This window comes from Leucoraja erinacea, chromosome 3 (assembly GCF_028641065.1).
Source record: "Leucoraja erinacea ecotype New England chromosome 3, Leri_hhj_1, whole genome shotgun sequence".
Classification (NCBI taxonomy): Eukaryota; Metazoa; Chordata; class Chondrichthyes; order Rajiformes; family Rajidae; genus Leucoraja; species Leucoraja erinaceus.
This window is the reverse complement of record NC_073379.1, coordinates 82,778,855-82,798,601: the sequence shown is the minus strand read 5'-3', so window position 1 is coordinate 82,798,601 and position 19,747 is coordinate 82,778,855. Positions and strand designations below refer to the sequence as shown.

General features: G+C 40.5%; 1 protein-coding gene across 1 annotated transcript in view; it reads right to left on the bottom strand.

Annotated features, from left to right (window-relative positions):
* Window positions 1–363: 363 nt before the first annotated feature.
* aldh7a1 (aldehyde dehydrogenase 7 family, member A1) overlaps window positions 364–19,747 on the bottom strand; it is a 34,220-nt gene continuing 14,836 nt past the window's right edge. Inside the window, exons 8-18 of the mRNA XM_055633095.1 lie at window positions 19,611–19,688; window positions 18,261–18,358; window positions 18,094–18,135; window positions 9,440–9,534; window positions 9,171–9,255; window positions 6,678–6,784; window positions 4,915–5,031; window positions 4,519–4,616; window positions 3,921–3,994; window positions 1,866–1,941; window positions 364–725 (exon numbers count right to left, since the gene is read on the bottom strand). Of these exons, the coding sequence (XP_055489070.1) occupies window positions 671–725; window positions 1,866–1,941; window positions 3,921–3,994; window positions 4,519–4,616; window positions 4,915–5,031; window positions 6,678–6,784; window positions 9,171–9,255; window positions 9,440–9,534; window positions 18,094–18,135; window positions 18,261–18,358; window positions 19,611–19,688 (925 nt within the window). The 3' untranslated portion in view covers window positions 364–670. The remainder of the gene's footprint in view (window positions 726–1,865; window positions 1,942–3,920; window positions 3,995–4,518; window positions 4,617–4,914; window positions 5,032–6,677; window positions 6,785–9,170; window positions 9,256–9,439; window positions 9,535–18,093; window positions 18,136–18,260; window positions 18,359–19,610; window positions 19,689–19,747) is intronic.

Genomic DNA, 19,747 nt, shown 5'->3' with positions numbered 1-19,747 from the left:
CTAAATCTCACAGAGCTATGAAATAGGTTCAACTTGAGAAGGTCTAAATGAGAAACTGGAAATATACATACATTTTCCTTTATTCAAATACAGTGCTGTCTCACTATTCTCATTTAATTGAGGACATTTTAGTTTTACTGCAATGAAAAAATTGTGAATATACTTCCACGATAGTCTGGATCAGGAACAATCACACAAACCCTGCCACATTAAAGACCTGAAAAAATACATTATTCCATCACAAATGTAGATGTAATCTATGCTGCACATGCTGTAGAAACAAAACAATTATTGCTGTCAAGTGCACAAGTGACAATTATAAAAATCTGTTAAAGCAAAGAAAAATAAAGAACATGCGCCAAGTCATTTGAAAGCTTCAGGTTTTATTTTCAGTTTAGTTGTCACTGGAGAGAGAATCTGAATACATTGTTGGATATACTAACATTGTTAGTAATGACAAACAGATGTTGTTCATTACAGTCTCAACTCTGAAAAGCTGAAGAAAAACAGAAAGTCCAAATGTCAAAGTCTGGTACTTTATACATCAAATCATTTTAACTGATTCTAAATATTGCAGCACATGATTTAATTCCGGTTCTGAAAATTATTGTAGTCTTTCATTGTTTCACATTCAAAGTCTTGATAGTTGCTATAAAATCACGAATCCTCTTTATTCAAACTTGATTCCTTGTGCCAGAGGAAGTTCCTTGCTGTAGTTGATGGTGCTAAAGCAAATAGGAAAGAAAAGGGGTTACTTACTGTCAATGAAGTAAATCACCCTGGCTAAGATACCAAGAAAAATCAGTATGATCCTTATTAAACTAAATTTACGTTGTGATTTATCATTGTTGTCCAAGAATTATTCTTGGCTGTTTATTAAAATAAAGATCAAAATACTGCAGAGGCTGGAAATATATTAAAAAGAACAGAAAATGCTGGAACATCCAGATTCTAAAGCAGCATCCGTGGACAAAGGAAAACAACATTTCAAGTTGATAACTTTTCATTAGATTTGATCACGTCGTCAACCCAAAACATTTGTCCAGTCCTTGGTGCATCCAATTAACAATCCGTCCATGAAATATAGCAGGTCCAAATTAACAACCAGATCTCAGGTGACGGAATCAGCAGCCATGTCCTTACCTCAGAAGTCATTTAAATATAATTGAATGGATTATAAGGATGAGTAATGTTTCAGGTCAGGATCAGAAACATCATCCATTCTTTTTCTCCAGAGATGCTGCCTGAGCCATTGAGTTACTCCAGCACTTTGTGTCTATCTTTGGCAGAAACCAGAATCTGCAGTTCTTTGTTTCCACAAAGAAACATTCTAATTGGCCGAGTCTCATTTGTAAAATTATAGCCAGCCCGACATCAATGAGCTGAGAATATGCCCTTCAGCCTTGAACCTGCCATCAAAGATATGGCTTACATCTGTGGAATACCAACATTATACCAAGTTACAGGCAAATTGTCAGCAACATGTTATTACATCAGATCCCAAATAGTATAATTGCCCTGTTTTTACAGACACAGCATTTTGCAGACTCAAGTCCCATGAGAAAACTGCTTTGTTTTTTTTTTAATTCCTCATTTGACAAAGAATATAATAAATGATTTCTATCTTCAAATATAGGCATCAATTTTCAGGACATCAATCGTGAAATGTATTACATTCACCAAATTGAGGCCAATAATCAGATCACTCATGGTATTTCTGAATAATTGAGCAGGATTAAATAATCCTCCTCATGAATACAATTCCCAATTTAAAGCTTTGGCTATTTTTTACAGTATTCTTTTATCCAGTCGACTGCTCATATTATAGACATTGAGTAACACCAGCCAACTACCCATTTACATACCAGGTAGATCTCCTCATGTAATGCTTCCAAGCATCACTGCCAGATTCTCTGCCTCCACCCGTGTGTTTTTCTCCACCTGCAAACATTCAAACAGTCAGGATAATAAATGAAAGGAGAAAAAAAAGGCTGCAGTGCCTTGCATCAATAACTTCTGGAAATATCAACTAAAAAATTCCAACTCCATAAAACGTCAATAATCTAACAACCATGGGGATTTGGTGGCACTGGACTAGCAGATTTCTGTAGTATTGGATATTAATCCTATCAATACGCAAACATATTTTTCATGTTGTGGTTACACAGCGATATAATAAATGTTACAGCGAAGCAAATGAATTTAAAAGGAGCACAGAAAACAAAGCCCCGACCAGTTTAAAAGTAGTGCAGAAAGTGGGGTTTCACCGCTTTAAAAGATGTGCAGGAAACAAGGTCCTGGTGAAATTAAACGGAACAGGTATCAGTGCTGTGGTGAATATAAAGACAACACGGGAAACAGATACAAGTATGTCAGATGCCGAACGATCAGGATTTACGAGACGGGGGATAGTGGATTATCAGTTTTGCTGTACGACACAATTATCATCCTTAATGAGGTTACTGTGTCACCAAATCACCATCTAATTACCTACATCAGGGCTGTGCTAGGATTAAAGAGTTTAAAAACAGCTTCGGAAACCAATTCTCAAATGCTCCAAATGTCACAACTCTTAAGTATAAATATCATCATACTTAATGTGTGTTGCCTCATCTTTGAATGAAATTGTCTGAAGAAGGGTCTCGACCCGAAACGTCACACATTCCTTCTCTCCAGAGATGCTGCCTGTCCTGCTGAGTTACTCCAGCTTTTTGTGTCTAACTTTCCTTTCATTTCCTTCAAAATTAGTGAATGTAAGCATGGACAAAGCCTAAAACCAGGAAGGTTAGATGTTTAAGTAGATGTTTAGTGAATTTAATAAATAATAATCATCAGTCTCCGAGAGTAAAGTGTGAAAGGAGAACTGTTTAATGCAAGATGACAAATTTTCCCAGCAGACAGAATGAGGAACACTGGGTCAATCTGATGATAAAGAACAGAAAGACTATGCGAGTAAAGCAATGGCGAGACAGATTTGAATTCATTTTTTTTTTTTAATTTATATTTTATTTTATTAGAAGTACAATTATATGGTACCAAAGTGCCTAATATATATTTTCATAATACATTTTATGTACAGCTTCTTCTTTTTTTTTTTAGAAAGATTAGAATAAGAAAAAGAAATTAGATAGTAAAGGATAGAAAAGCGTGAGATATATAGTGTGTGAAGAAAAAGAAAAAAGACGAATGAGTGAAGAAAGTTGAGGAAAAGAAAATAGAAAAAAGAGAAAAAGACATAAACAAAAAAAGGTAAGATCATTGTTTATAATCTTGACCAACCCTCGTCCAGTCCTGAAACAGTTAGTTTTTACAATTGTGTTGCACCATATGATTCCAAAAAGACGACAAATGGAGACCAACTCGTTATGAATTGGTCTGATTTATCCATTAGGAGGAATCGCATTTCCTCAAGATGTGCGGTGTCCAACAAAATTTAAAAGCAGTCAAAAATGATGTGATGGGCATGGCAAAAAAAAAAAGACGTGTGTTTGTTTAGGTATAAACTGTTGTGGGTTTTTAAATCAAGAAAACTTAAATCTTTCATCTTTGCATACTTATTTGCTGTCAATTATGAAAAGCTACGTGATGCAAAACCCATGACATAAGTATAAATCATTTGGTTTCATATCATGTGAAGCCTAACAAGATATTGTCTTTTAACACAACGTCACAGTATTGTTGGACATTAATTGGACCAGAGGGTGATTTCCATCATTTTGTAGACACCCCATTTTCTTGCTAAACCATAAAGTTCAGATGTGTTTATCCTGATACACTTACTCCAATGACATGCACGAAGTCTGTGTTTGGCTCGTCTACAGATTATTAATTCTGCAACACATTTCCCATAATATTGCAATAAGACACTTGAAATCGTAAATTAAGAAAGTCGCCATGATAAAAGTAATTTTAAAAAGTACCAAAAGCTCCTCCAATTTCAGCACCACTGGTTGGAATGTTGACATTTACAACTCCACAATCTGAACCTTTGGGTCTGAGCAGAAAAACAAAAAAAATATTAGGAAGCAATTTACAGGAAACAAATAAATCAATAAATGCTTCAGAGGAAGGATCTTTAAAACAAAAATCAAATTTCCACCAGGTTTTACTATGCTTTTTACAACATGATACTGAATAGAATTTCTCAGCAAATGCAAACAAGAACAAGGATTTGAAATAAAAACTGGTTCAATTCTGCTCGTTGTAAATGTGTATCTGATAAGAGGTTAACTTAAAGCAAAAAGATACCGAGTGGCCAAATGCATTCCGATCTTTTAACTTCACTTTACAGCAACAGCAAAATGATGACAAAAGGAAAATTACACTCTGGATCTTTATATTTTTGGTGGGGCTGAGAAGACTAAACCTAAGTGGACAAAGAGAGAGTCAGTATTGCCTGGAGATTTGAATACGTGCATTTTACTTAATTCATGCTGAGCAATTAGGTTACAGCCGTGCTTCAGTTTACAGGTATATTAGTGCAAAGTGCTCACTCAGAAATAAATTTTAAAAGCTTACCCAAGCCAACGGAACATTCTACCTACATCCTTGGTGAAGATGCTGCTGGAGAGACCTTGTTTGACCTCATTGTTCCACGCAAATGCTTCTTGCTCTGACTGCAAGATAAATACAGCATTAAGGGATGCATAAAGGAAAACTGAATATTTATGTTTTAATTACATGCTAAATGACAATCCTGAATGGACAACATTTTTTTGCATTTACCATTACACTATTAAAATTGCACAATTATATTTTAAAAAGCAGTAACAATGAACTGTGATGGTACATTCATTAACCATAATCAGTACTTTATTCAAATAAAACCAGGATTAAATGCAAATAAATCAGAACATTCAAAGGCCCAATACTGCATTTTAAAGTGCATTCATTCAAACAATAAACTTACTTTACCTTAAATTTGAGAACATAAAGAATTGGTGCAAACGTCTCAGTATGAACAATGGTTGCATCGTGGGGAAGTCCAGTTACAATAGTTGGTTCTACATAGTTTCCTGGGCGATCAATTGTCTAGAATAACACAACAATATCAATATTGGTATACATCATCTTTTTATGTTATAATAAACCACTAGCACAAAGAAAGAATAAGATACAAACTTAATTCATGCTCGAGTATTCTGCTCCTCCAGGAAGAGTTTGTCCATTCAGTCAAAGTCAACTAATCAATGCTTTCACACCAGCATTGATCTAGCATGCTATCTTCATGAAACAGCAATTTAGAATTGGAAGATTCCTCAAGATTTGATAAGAAAGACCATTGTAGCGGCGCCAAACATGGTCAGGAAGAGGGCAGACGTCAGGCTGGTTCAAACAGTAGTTTTTATTCCATTGTTACAGGTAAGTTTGATCCGCTAACGTAATTGTCATTGCTGCTGTAGCTGAGCGAGGTTGTTCTCTCAAGCTCAGCTACCTGTTGACTGCGTATATCTCAAGGTGAGATAAGCTTATGTAGCAGGACACTCCCCCTAGCCCATGACGTCACGTGCCAGCCCTCGTAGCTACTGACGAGGGTTCGACCATAAGTGGTCTGTGTATCAGCTGACGCCACACCATGAGATATCCTAGATCATTTAAGTGCACTGCACTGCTGGTAGTTTATGATAGAGCACACTGGATGAGTAGAAACCAATACTTCTCAGTGTTGTCAAATTACCTATCTAACAACAGCTATGCAATCTTCAAATGAACAATTTGAAGGCTTGTAGCTATTGCCATGGCCTGCCAAAATTCCTCATCCATGACGAGGCTGTTTATTTCCATCTCCGCAAAATTGCTCACTTCCGCTTCTACTTCACTCCCTTAGATGCTGAAGTCCTTCATCAGCAACCCATTACCCCAATGTTCTTCTTCACACACACACTCTGTAACCATAGAAGTAAAGCATAGAAACATGCCTTTCAGCTCACAATTCCTGGGCCAACCATGATACCAAATTAAACTAACCCCATCTTCCTTCCTGATCCATATCCCTCTGTTCCCTGCATGTGCATGAGCCTGTCTAAATGCCTCTTAAGCATTGCTATCAAATCTGCTGCCAACATCTTCCAGACACCCACCACTCTGTTAAAAAAAAAAAAAAAAAAATTTGCCTTACATATCTCCTTTAAATGTCCCTGCCTCTAACCTTAAAGCTACGCACTCCAATATCTGCCATTTCTATGCTGGGAAAAGGCCTGACTGTCTACCCTCTCATAATTTTACACATGTCTATCAGGTCACCTCCTTCAGGCAAAGTTCCAGAACTAAAAAGCAATGAAAGTTTGTCCAACCTCTCCTTAAAGCCAACACTAACATGGAAACATCCTGGTGAACCTCTTCTGCACCTCTCACAAGACCTACACCTCGCTCCTTTAAATACGATGACCAGAACTGTACACACTGCTCCAAGTGTGGCCCAACAAAAGTGTTATGTAGCTACAACTTGACTTTGTGACTTTTGTACTCAAGTGTCGTGTATTATTTGATCAAACCAATTACCATATTTTGTAACTAACTTCCACCTTTCATTTGCACATACTTTCTAAAGAAATACCGATTTAAACCCTCATCTTCAAATTTCTCCACTGTCTAAAGACATCCTGGCTGTGTGAAATCCTGCAACCTAAACTTATTGTTACCCGCCATTTATCCATCATATGCGGCAGACGTCTTACCTTTCCACCACAAACCACATTGCCACCTTGCTCTCGGGCCTGGACCACTGCATTTTTGTACATCTCCACTGACTGCTTAGTGTGAAGGGGGCCATATAAAGTATTAGCTGAAAGAAATAAAAATATTTACTTGATTTGGTTAGAACATAGATAGACTCCAAGAATAGAACACATTTGTTATGATACAATTATATTCCAGAACAGATGGTATAATTACCAACAATCATTATACAAGTTTGCCTCGGATGATAAATCATGCATTATTTTCTAGTCACATTCAATTCACGATTGGTTTTCACACATGGCACGACAATGTCCCCAAGGGAAATAAAAAGTTAAATATTTAGTATTTGAAACCTTTAGCAAATCTTTCATGATATTTATCATGGCCCCTTTCTACTCACCACTCGTTACTGATGCTGTAACAATAAACATATTTCTTATTTTCCCCTTAATTTCAGTCATATGGCATGGAAATAAGCCCTGCAGCTCAACTGACACACACAAACAACAATGTCCCATCTATACTAGTCCCATCTACCCATGTTTGGCCCATATCCCTCTAACTTTCTTTCATCACCTTCCATGCCAAATTCCAGCCTCCAACCTGCCTTAGTATTGGATCCGCCCCATCCTGCCAACCTAGTTTAAACCCACCCCTGGAGCACTAGCAAACCTGTCTACCAGGATATTGGTATAGTGCAGGTGCAACCCATCCCTCTTGTACAGGTCACCTCTGACCCAGAAGAGACCTCAATGGACCAGAAACGTGAACCTCTACTCCCAGCGCCAACTCCTTAACCACAAATTCACCCGTCTTATCTTCCAATGCAGGGGAACATTGCCGTCCTGTCCTCCTGTGCTCAGCCTTCTCGCCAAAGCCTCACAGATCCCCTCAACACAGCCCCTCTCCCAACACGGACGCTCCCAATAGGCCTCTCTAACACATCTGGCCTTCCCTTTCTTGGCTGCTCAACAAGCCAATTTTAATCACTCAACTAATCCAACAGCTGCCTTTTGAAATCTGACAATGTCTCAGTTTATCTGGTAGATAATTCAGCTGATGTTTATCGTCAGACTTCTCCGTGGATTGTCACCTTGTCGTGGTGGAGAAGCTTGTGTGGTCCTGAGATCTTGAGAGTGATGCCGTATGGAGCTCTGCTACTGGTGGGGTCACCCATGGTGGTATGGTCGAGGGGGAGGTCTCTGACAAAGAGCAATCCAACCAAGACCTCAATGGTGGAACAGGCGGAGGATGATGGCTGACCTTAGTGGAGCGTCACAAAGGGTGGGGAGGCGGATGAAGGCTGCAGCAGAAAAGGGTCCCCGGTCGTCTTGGATTCCATGCCACTGAATTCTGATCCAGCTCTGTCAAGGACCGTGTGGTGGCTGTCTGTGCACCAGTCTCCCCACATTAAACAAAGTCACGCACAAGCGTCCTCCATGAGAGGACAGTCATAATCGTTTCGGGTGACAGCCGATGATGATGATGATCCTGTCAGTATCCAATTGTAAATAAGGATCTCTCTTAGGCTGTAAGTAATTATGAACTGCCAACTTCTGGGATCTGATTGTGCGATGCAAGAGTTGGCAGGCTGCCAGCAAATAGATTGGAGAATGGCAGAGAGTTGCAAACTGTGACAACAAAATGGCAGCTAGCACACAAAATTTACTGCATCTATTACTACTACTGGTAAACTCCACCTGGTATTGCCTTTGACTCGGCTGCAAGAAGTGGTATAGGGTATAGACAGCATTTTGAGTTGGCAGAGATAGCTGAAGAGGTGGGAGGTATTAGATTAGATTAGACTTTATTAATCCCCTTATTCAGGGGAAATTCAGATGTCCTTGCAGCACACTAATAAAAATACAACATAGTATTCATGAAGAAATTCAACACCAAACATAAAACATCCCCCCACAGTGATTCCCACTGTGGGGGAAGGCACAAAGTCCTATTGCCAAGAATAGAAGGCAGAAGAGAAGCAAGCAGGGAGGATCAACACAGGGGTGAAGATGTGAGTGAGTTGATGGTTTGCTGGAATAGTTGATTTACATCACTTTGGATGGGAAGACAAGAGAGAAGGAATTACCGATTTATCTTTATGTTACAAAAATGTTCACCTTGCACTCTATATACCATCTAATCTTAACTAACTTCTTGTACACTACAGCAATTAGAAATATGCATGACAAACAATAACAGCATTCCAAAGACTAATGAAGCTCCAGATGATCTTAGGAAATTTAGTAACTTTGTTAACATCCAAGATGGAAAAATTAAACCTTTCTTCCAGACTTGCGGTGCTAAATTTTGAATACTGCTGTTCTCTGCTTGCTTGCTTTAATGATGATCCTAGCTTTGTTTATTGTACCTTAAGATCCCATTTCATTACTTAAAAGTGCATTTCAGTGTACCTTCAGAACAGCTACTCATATGAATTATTGCTCGCAATGGCTTTCAATCTACAAACAATGTTTCTTTAAACTTACAGTCCAATGGATCTCCAATTCGGACCTGTCTGTAAGCCTTGACCAGTCTTTCCACCACCTCATCGTGAATGCTTTCATGTAAAAACTATAAGGAAAAGCAGAAAATGGGATGGCCCACTTCATGTTGCTGAAATGCAAAACTTTAAAATCTAAATTTGAGCCAATGGTTTCTTTCTTTAAGCAAGTAAACCTGCATTACAAGTGATTGACTGTTCACTTCTGAAAATATTTATTAGGAAAATTGTACCAACTGCGATGTAACAACTCACCAGGCGCCTGGTTGTTGTGCACCTCTGTCCTGCAGTTCCCACAGCAGCAAACAGAACAGATGGAATTACCATGTTCAGATCAGCATCATCAAACACTGCCAAGAAAAAGACAATATCAGTCAAATCCCATGAAGAAACACAGGGGAACAAACATATTGTAAAAGTGTTCACAGACCATACTCTCTGATACAAGTCAAAGTTTCCCATTAGATATTGGCAACCAGACAATGCAGCAGAAGATTATCTTGATTTCCTAAAAGGATGATCGATGAACATATTTAAAGTCAGATGCTTCAATGCTCAGACCTACAGAGATGTAATTAAATGCTTTAAATTGTACATTTGGGTGCAAGATGTCTGTTCACACAGGGAAAACGCAATTTGATAGAAAAAGCTACACTAACTGGACAAAGAAAAGACACAAAGTGCTGGAGTAATTCAGCCAGACAGCATTTCTGGAGAACATGAATTTGTGATCAGTGGGAATCGGTCTATAGAAAGGTCCCAACCAGAAATGTCACCTATTCATGCTCTCGAGAGGTGCTGTCTGACCTACTGAGTTATTCCAGCACTTTGTGCCTTTTTTTGTAAACCAACATTCGCAGTTCCTTGCTTCTAGAACAAACTGCACAACCCTGCATTCATAATTACATGAACATAGTTACATATTAGTCTGAAGAATAGTCCCAACCCAAAACATTAATATACATTCCTCCACAGATGCTGCTGAGTTCTAGCATTTGGGCTTTGCTCACAATTCCAGCAATTTCATGTGTCTCCGAGTAATATATTACTCTTCCAATTGTAGATATCTGTTTTAGGGTTAACATCACATTTGGCTTCCTGCCATGGATGTATTAATATAAGGCTGATTTGTGAATTACTTAAATATTCTCTAAATTATCAACATATGCTCAAAATGTCAATGTCGCAATTGCACTTGAAAATAATGGGATGAGGTGCTCTCCAAAGACAAATTAACTGGGCATTCTTTATTTAAAATATAGGTTACTTTAAACAAGAGGCTGGGACAGTTACACAGCACTGATTCCAGAGTTCAGAAACATTAAAACCCAGAAGTAATAGTTTGTTCCACTTGTAAGAGCTTTGTACAATGTCCAATAGATCCATATATTGTTCATATTAAGAGAAAATAAACATTTTCATAAACCTTTACAGACATAATACATTGCATTATATTCCTGCAAGTGGAAAAAAGTTCTTATTTAGCATTTCCACAGGTGAAGTGTAAAATAAACCCAAGTTACAACAAAACAAATCGAGAAAGCTTCAACCCTAATTCAAATCTGGTAGACTTGCAGTACCTATTTTCTACCAGAGGATGGCATGTTGACACAGAAATATTTTCATCTTGCAAAATTAGTATTCCTTAGCAAATATTACTAATTTTACAATATTGAGATGAGGCAGCAGCAATAAAGATTTATAGAATCCTTCCTCAGTCTTCAGATGTTAGGCTTCCCCAAAGCAATCTATGATGATGCTTAAGTATTTTGAAGGCAAGTTATTGCTCTCATGTAGACAATTTTGCACATAAAGGTTTCATAAAGCACAAGGCAATGATGGTCTCGTTATAAGACTATCTATTATTACAACACAAGATCATTCTCCTTGTCTTCGTCAAAGTAGTGCCATGGAAGCTTGCATGCCCACCTGGGAGAGCAGACAGGACCTTGCTGTAACATAGGTAGACACAAAATGCTAGAGTAACTCAGCAGTTCAGGCAGCATCTCTGGAGAAAATGGATAGGAGACGTTTAAGGTCTGAAGAAAGTCCCGACCCGAAACATCATCTATCTATTATCTCCAGAAATGCTGATTGACCTGCTGAGTTATTCTACCATTTTGTGTCCATCTTTGGTATAAACCAGCATCTGCAATTCCTTGTTATTACACCTTGTTGTAACATCTTGTCTGAAAGATGGCACTCTGACAGAGTAACTACCTTTACAAACCGACTCGAGTCATTTAAACCAAAATAGAGGGATGTGGCCAGCCCAGCAATTACTTTTTCAACTGTGTAGCCAATGGAGTGACGACTTTCCAAATTGGTGGGACACATACCAATGAAAATATATATTTTATATTTAAACAAGATAATTAAAAAACAATTTATCGACATGTCATATTCTATTCAAGATAGGAGACACCTTCTGCAGATAATGAACAGGTTGAGGATGGATTTTTGGCACAAATGGAAAACTGCTAAAGCTGTAGCTAATGTTGTTGGACCTTTACAAGTTCAGGCACAGGTAAATGTATCACATGATTACATATATATTGCCTTAGATTCTGTGTCAAGATAACAACTGCTATAGACTGTCATTTAAAAATTGCCAAAACCAAATTAAAGGGGTTGCTCAAATAGCAGTATACTCGAGATTTTGGAATACCTCTCTTAAAAATGGGGCAACCAGAACTACATATAATATTCCAAATACAGCCTAACCTAAGTTTTCTAATGCTGCAAAGTGACTTATTGACTCCTTTGCTTAATGCACAGGCCATTTAAGGCAAGCATAAAGCATACCATATGACTTCTTTACCATTTTATTTTCAATGAAGTTCACAAAGAGTTAGGTCTCCTTGAAGACCCACAGTGTTTGACATTCTGCACTTTTTTCTCCTCCCTCTCCTCTTCTTGTCCATGTTCCTCCTGCCTCTTTACTCCCCTCATGGCCATAGTGGAAACCCGTCAGATCGCCCACTACTGCGGCAAACATAGAAACATAGAAACATAGAAATCAGGTGCAGGAGTAGGCCATTCGGCCCTTCAAGCCTGCACCGCCATTCAATATGATCATGGCTGATCATCCAACTCAGTATCCCGTACCTGCCTTCTCTCCATACCCCCTGATCCCCTTAGCCACAAGGGCCACATCTAACTCCCTCTTAAATATAGCCAATGAACTGGCCTCAACTACCCTCTGTGGCAGAGAGTTCCAGAGATTCACCACTCTCTGTGTGAAAAAAAAGTTCTTCTCATCTCGGTTTTTAAAGGATTTCCCCCTTTATCCTTAAGCTGTGTGACCCCTTGTCCTGGACTTCCCTAACATCGGGAACAATCTTCCTGCATCTAGCCTGTCCAACCCCAAGCATCGCCACAAATGGTTTTTCCAAACTTAGAATTAACTTCCATATATTGGATAGAGGTCCACAGAAGTTAACAAACAACCTGAAAGGCCAAATGGACAATGAATCTGCATCTGTGTGAGATACTGCTTTACAGAGCTGTTGAAAGCACTTCCCCTCTTGCGGATGCTACGAGCTCTTCACGCTCTTTACTATATTGTATGACAGACATTGGAGCAAAAAATTACGATACATTGCATATACTAATTTGTTTATTCAACCTATAATACGTTTCTTACACGCATCCTCGAAGAAATGTACTTCTGCAAAGATTATTTTATTCTGCTATCTCGATGGTTAGGGGCTAAGGGAAAGTGTCAGTCAGTGCATGCTCAATTCGGGAAATCTGTCCCTTGCTCTGGAAGGTTAGATCCAACGAGAGATAGCTGAATGGATATGGGCACTGGCATGGACCCTAGCTATGCCTGCCTCTTTGTAGGGTACATCGAACAATCGCTGTTCCAAGCGTACACTTGCACTATCCCCGAACTCTACCTGCACTGCATTGACGACTGCATTGGTGCTACCTCCTGCACCCATGCAGAACTCATTGACTTCATCAACTTCACCACCAATTTCCATCATGCACTCAAATTCACTTGGACCATTTCTAGATCTCACCGTCTCCATCACAGGAACAGACTATTGGCCGACATCTACTACAAACCTACTGACTCTCATAGCTATCTATAGTACACTTCTTCCCACCCTGCTTCCTGTAAAGGCTATATCCCCTACTACCAATTCCTCCATCTATGCAACATCTGTGCCCAGGATGAGGTTTTTCATACCAGAGATGTCCTCAGTCTTTAGGAAATGGGGGTTCCCCTCTTCCATTATAGAGGAGGCTCGCACTAGGGTCCCCTCAATATCCCTCAGCTCCGCTCTTGCTCCCCGTCTCCCCCATTCGTAACAAAGACAGAGTCCCCCTTGTCCTCACCTTCCACCCCATCAGCTGTTGCATACAATAGACAATAGGTGCAGGAGTAGGCCATTCGGCCATTCGAGCCAGCACCGCCACTCAATGTGATCATGGCTGATCATCCCCAATCAGTACCCCATTCCTGCCTTCTCCGCATATCCCCTGACCGCTATTTTTAAAGAGTCCTATCTAGCTCTCTCTTGAAAGCATCCAGAGAACCTGCCTCCACCGCCCTCTGAGGCAGAGAATTCCATAGACTCACCACTCTCTGTGAGAAAAAGTGTTTCCTCGTCTCCATTCTAAATGGCTTACTCCTTATTCTTAAACTGTGGCCCCTAGTTCTGGACTTCCCCAACACCGGGAACATGTTTCCTGCCTCTAGCATGTCCAACCCCTTAACAATCTTATACATTTCAATGAGATGCCCTCTCATCCTTCTAAACTCCAGAATGTACAAGCCCAACTGCTCCATTCTCTCAGCATATGACAGTCCCGCCATCCCGGGAATTACCTTGTAAACTTACGCTGCACTCCCTCAATAGCAAGAATGTTCATCCTCAAGTTAGGGGACCAAAACTGCACACAATACTCCAGGTGTGGTCTCACTAGGGCTCTGTACAACTGCAGAAGGACTTTGTTGCTCGCTATATTCGATTCCTCGTGTTATAAAGGCCAACATGCCATTCGCTTTCTTCACTGCCTGCTGTACCTGCATGCTTACTTTCATAGACTGATGTACAAGGACCCCCAGATCCCGTTGTACTTCCCCTTTTCCCAACTTGATGCCATTTAGATAGTACAGCATATAATCCTCCAACACGTTTGCCACCTCCAATATGATCCCACTACTGGCCACATCTTCCCATCTCCACCCCTTTCTGCGTTCCATAGAGCCCGTTCCTTCCGAAACTCCCTGGTCAACTCATCCCTTCCCACCCAAACGACCCCCTCCCCAGGTACTTTCCCCTGCAACCACAGGATATGCAACACCTGTCCCTATATCTCCCTCCTCGACTACATCCAAGGACCCAAACATTCTTTCCAGGTGAAGCAGAGGTTCACTTGCATCTCCTCCAACCTCACTAGATACTAGTGTATCTGCTGTACCAGGTGTCAACTTCTCTACATCAGCGAGACTAAGCGCAGGCTCGGCAATCATTTCGCTGAACATCTCCGCTCAGTCTTAACTTACCTGATCTCCCAGTTGCTCAGTACTTCAACCCCCCCCCCCCCCCATTCCCAATCTGCCCTTTCTGTCCTGGACCTCCTCCATTGTCAGAGTGAGGCCCAGCGCAAATTGGAGGAACAGCACCTCATATTTCGCTAGGTTAGTTTACACCTCAGCAGTATGAACATTGACTTCAAATAGCCCTTGCTTTCCCTCTCTATCCCTTTCCCCTTCCCAGTTCTCCCACCAGTCTTACTGTGTCCGACTACATTCTATCTTTGTCCCACCCACTCCCCTGACATCAGTCTGAAGGGTCTCGACCCGAAACGCCACCCAGTCGTTCTCTCCAAAGATGCTGCCTGTCCCCCTGACTTACTCCAGCATTCGATGTCTACCTTCGATGTTAACCAGCATCTGCAGTTCTTTCTTACACATAAGATCATAAGACATAGGAACAGAATTAGACCATTCAGCCCATCAAATCTGCTTTGCTCTTCGATCATGGCTGATCTATTTATTCCTCTCAACCCCATCCTCCTGCCTTCTTCCAGTTACCTTTGATGCCCTTGCTTATCAAGAACCTATCAATCTCAGCTTTTGAAAATATGCAATGACTTGGCCTCTATAGCCATCTGTGGCAATAACTTCCACAGATGCACCACCCTGTGGCTAAAGAAATTCCTCATCTCCATTCTAAAGGTACGTCCGTTTATTCTGAGGCTGTTCTCTCTGGTCCCAGTCGCTCCCACTGCGGTCTTGGGGCAAAAGCCTACCAAAAGCACTCAAATATCACTTCTGCTAGACTCTTATAAATTAGTTGCACTCCCATTGAATTATCCAACTTTTACCAGAGACTGGATTGGCACGAGCATGACATTCCTGTTGTATTTAAAATATGCTTCATCCAGTAGAATGACGTGCACATTTTAGCTCAGTTTATGATTTACTAACACTTTTTAAAGGTTTAATAAGTTTAAAAACAGTTCACTGAACATTAAACTGAACTTTAGTTGTCAGCCTAACATACAACATTAAATTATAGAAAAACAAAGTCAATATTATCTTTTCATTGTTTTATTCACATAATCAGTATTAGGGAAGAGGTGATTTGTAACAGTCAAACTCCCAAGATATTTCTAACCAAGTATCGTCAACTCAATTGAGCAGATTAGGTAGAATGTGGGATAGTACATGGGGCATTAGAATTTGCAAACTTACTAATCATACCTTGAAATTCTCATCCAAATCATTGATATAGATGGCAAACAATAAAGGGCCCTGTACTTCTAGCCACAGTCCTCCAGTCTGATCAACAACTTTTCACCAACACCTAGTGCTTCCTACCATGAAGCCAAACCATTTATTCATTTAGCTGAAGATAGACCAGAACTCGAAATTAACGGTTGCCCAGTTGCCAATGGCCACCTAAAGTCCCACCGGGCAACCTAAAAGCAGTATCATTTTGCCCGGCTTGGCAAGCACCCGGGACACCTGCCGTTCAGCTCTGAGCAGCCCCCCCCTCTCTATCTCTCTCTCTCTGTCACTCTCCGTCTCCACCCGCCATCCGTGTTCGGGTCTCCGCTCTCCAGCCACTCCTCATCCACCGGCACGGCAGGTTGCCTTACACATGCGCACTGCTATGGCCAGCACATCCTCCCCCTGCACATGCGCACAACCACGGCCAACACATCATCATCGGCCGCCCTGCACATGCGCACTGCCACAGCAACTGGTCAGCACCGGCACTTTCTCCCCCCCTTAGCATTGTGGGAGATCTGGCCGCCATTGCTGTCTGGTCGCCATCTCGCCACAACCGCTGAAAACCAATGCAGAATCACTCCCTGGAGCTGGAGCAACTCCCTGGAGTAACTCTTGCTTCTTGGTTTCCTGGTCCTCCAAAAATATTCCAAATGGAATTTAAATTGGAGGTGGTGGAAGGTCCATCACCAAACTCCAAACCCTGAACTATAGCAGCCTATTGCACTTTTGTCTGTTTATTTATTGTGTAAATATATGGTCTATGGCATATAGACACACTGAACTTGTATCACCTGTTCTGTATTATGTTTACATATTCTGTTGTGCTGAAGCAAGCAAGAATTTCATTGTCCCATCTGGGACACATGACAATAAAACTATCTTGACTTGGACTTAAGCAAAAAAGGGGTTCTTGGGGAAAAAAAAGAGCTACTTTAAATTTAGTTGCATCTGGATGGGTAACTATGGTAGGACGAAGACTATTCCATGCTTTAATTGTGCGGGGTAACTCCATGGAACAGCCAGCATCTCTGGATAGAAGACATTGGGTGACGTTTTGGGTAGAGACCCTTCTTTAGACTCCCTCTGGTTTTAGTGTTTTTAGTTCAATTTAAAGATAGTGTGGAAACAGGCCCTTCGGCCCACCGAGTCCACGCCGACCACCCGTACACTAATTCTATCCCACACATTAGCGACGTAAATCAAGAATGTTTTATTCTCTCACGTCCCAGTTGGAACAATGGAATCTGGGAGGGGCAGTTGAAGTGCTGAGGCACCGGGAGATCAGGTTGGTTATTGTGAACTGAGTGGAGGTGTTGTGCGAAGCGATCGCCAAGCCTGCGCTTCGTCTCACCGTGGTTGATCATATGCTGAATAATCCAACCACATTTTTGTTTGGAAGTGGAAAGAAATAATAGAAATTGCATTCATTACAATTGAGATACTGTATTATAATTTTGCTGCATGCCATTGTGGTATATATCATGTCTTGATTGGTGAATATGTTTAGTTTGTGACTTTATTTGAAGCAGAAATAATATGTGAATGCTTCATTGAGCATAATTCCGACTGGTAACTATGCACTTCGTCCGAGCACATTATCGCACGCATCATCAAGCCGTCTTAAATGACCACCTAAACTGTCATTTGGCAACCTAAAAAGCTGCCTAGGTTGCCCAGCTGGAAACAGAGAAAAAACATTAAGTGAGAGCCCTGTAGACACAAAATGGTGGAGTAACTCAGCAGGACAAGCAACATCTTTGGATAGAAGGAGATGCTGCCTGTCCCGCTGAGTTACTCCAGCATTTTGTGTCTATCTTTAGTTTAAACCAGCATTTGCAGCTCCTTCCTACACATCCAGTTAACTAGCTCTCCCTGAATCCCAGGCGATCAAACCCTTTTGTACATGCATCAGACTCCAGGTTCCAAGTTCCCAAATGTTAATAAGAAAATACTGTCAAATGAGTAAACGATGGGCTGAATTGCCTAAGTCTCCTCTTTGGCTTATGGAATGAGATGCAAAATTTGTCCTAGATCTGAGAGAGTATTTTTTATTTGCCTTATGCAAGAGGAATTGGAAATAGAAAACATTTCCAACCTGGCTCTATAGCTAAAGAGCTAAAATGTTAGTTCTACAAATAATTCAATACTTTACCAATAATAGCATTATTGCCACCAAGCTCCAGAAGTTGTCGTCCTAAAAAGGTAAATAGAAGAGATAATTAATTTTCACATTCTATATTGATGAACCCAACCAATGCAATCCATTTTAAATAATCAAAGAAAAGTTAAACATCAGATACAGCGATAACAATCCCTTACCAAATCGCTCCTGAACTACTAAAGAAACTTGTTTTCCAACATTTGTACTTCCAGTAAAGGACAAGAGATTTATTCGCTCATCTCTACTCATTGCAGTACTAAAAGCAATAAAGAGAGAAATTTAGAAAGGCAATCATTTTCCAGAAAACTCTAGTATGTACTGATGAAAGTTTATCCAGTTGGCACCTGGCAAGTTTAATTAAACCAACGAGCAATTCTTCAATTCCAAGTCTGCCCCTGCTCTGCTAAGTCCTTGAACATGTCACAGGGAAGTGCAAATCAAACTCAGATTTCCATTTACACTATTAAGTCAACTTAAGGTCACAAGGACATTCTAGGTCAGCATGAAACAAGTAGTCTATCCTCTGTGTCTTGATCACAACATCCTCCCCAGCAGCTTTTCACCACTATACATCCTCCCCAGCAGCTTTTACACTTAATTGTCATTCTTATTTATCCATTCAATGTCAATGAGAAGGAGGGGAGGGGGGGGGGGTCATGAGGAGTGAGCAGGAAGAGATAGGAAAAAAGGGGACAGGGATGCTGTCATCTATGAGGATGCTGCCAGGACTCGAGAGCCTGACTATATCGAGAGATTGAGCACAGTAGGACTTTATTCCTTGGAGCACAAGAGGCTGAGGAGGAGGTTGGACAGGCTTTTTTTTTTCTCTCTCTCTCTCTCTCTCCATGTGACCAAGATACTCCATAAAAGCAGTTTCATTTTCCCATGCTTGGCCCATATCTCTCTAAATCTTTCCTATCCATTTACCTGTCCAAATGTTTTTTTAAATGCTGTGATGGTTCCTGCCTCAGTCACTTCCTCTAGCAGCACATTCGATATACCCACAATCCTTTGTATGGACAAAGTGTCCTTCGGGTTGCTGGTAAATTATTCCCCTCTCACCTTAAATCTTTGCCCTTTACTTCGTGATTCCCGCACCTTATCTATTTTCTTCATGTTTCTATATATCTCTACAAGATCACCCCTCAACCTCCTGTGCTCTAATGAATAAAGTCCTAGCCTGCTCAATCTCTCCGAAGATCTTAGCCTCTCGAGTCCCTTTAATCTCCTCTCCGCAATTTGACCAAATGGCCAGCCACCTTAAAATGGGCAACCTGCTCCAACTTTAAAAAAAAACGATGCGGTGCCGTGCCCACTCCCATTAAGTCAATTGAAGTTTGGAGCAAAATGCAGCAATGCACATTTAGAGCACTCACAAGGGAACAACAGACTGATTTAGTACTTTTGCTCTGGTGTGTAGTACAACAATAACCCAGATGACAACTGGATATATTTCAGGAGAATGAACTTCAGCATTTGCTTTTGGTTAATATTCACAATTCACTTACCCAATGTCAGCACCTCCGCAGGTTAAGGAACAAATCGCCCCGGGTAATTTATTATCTTCCAAAACCTGTGCAACAATTCTGGAAAGAAAAACAAGAAACCACTTGCAGAGTTAAAATTTAATTTCACTATTAGGGAG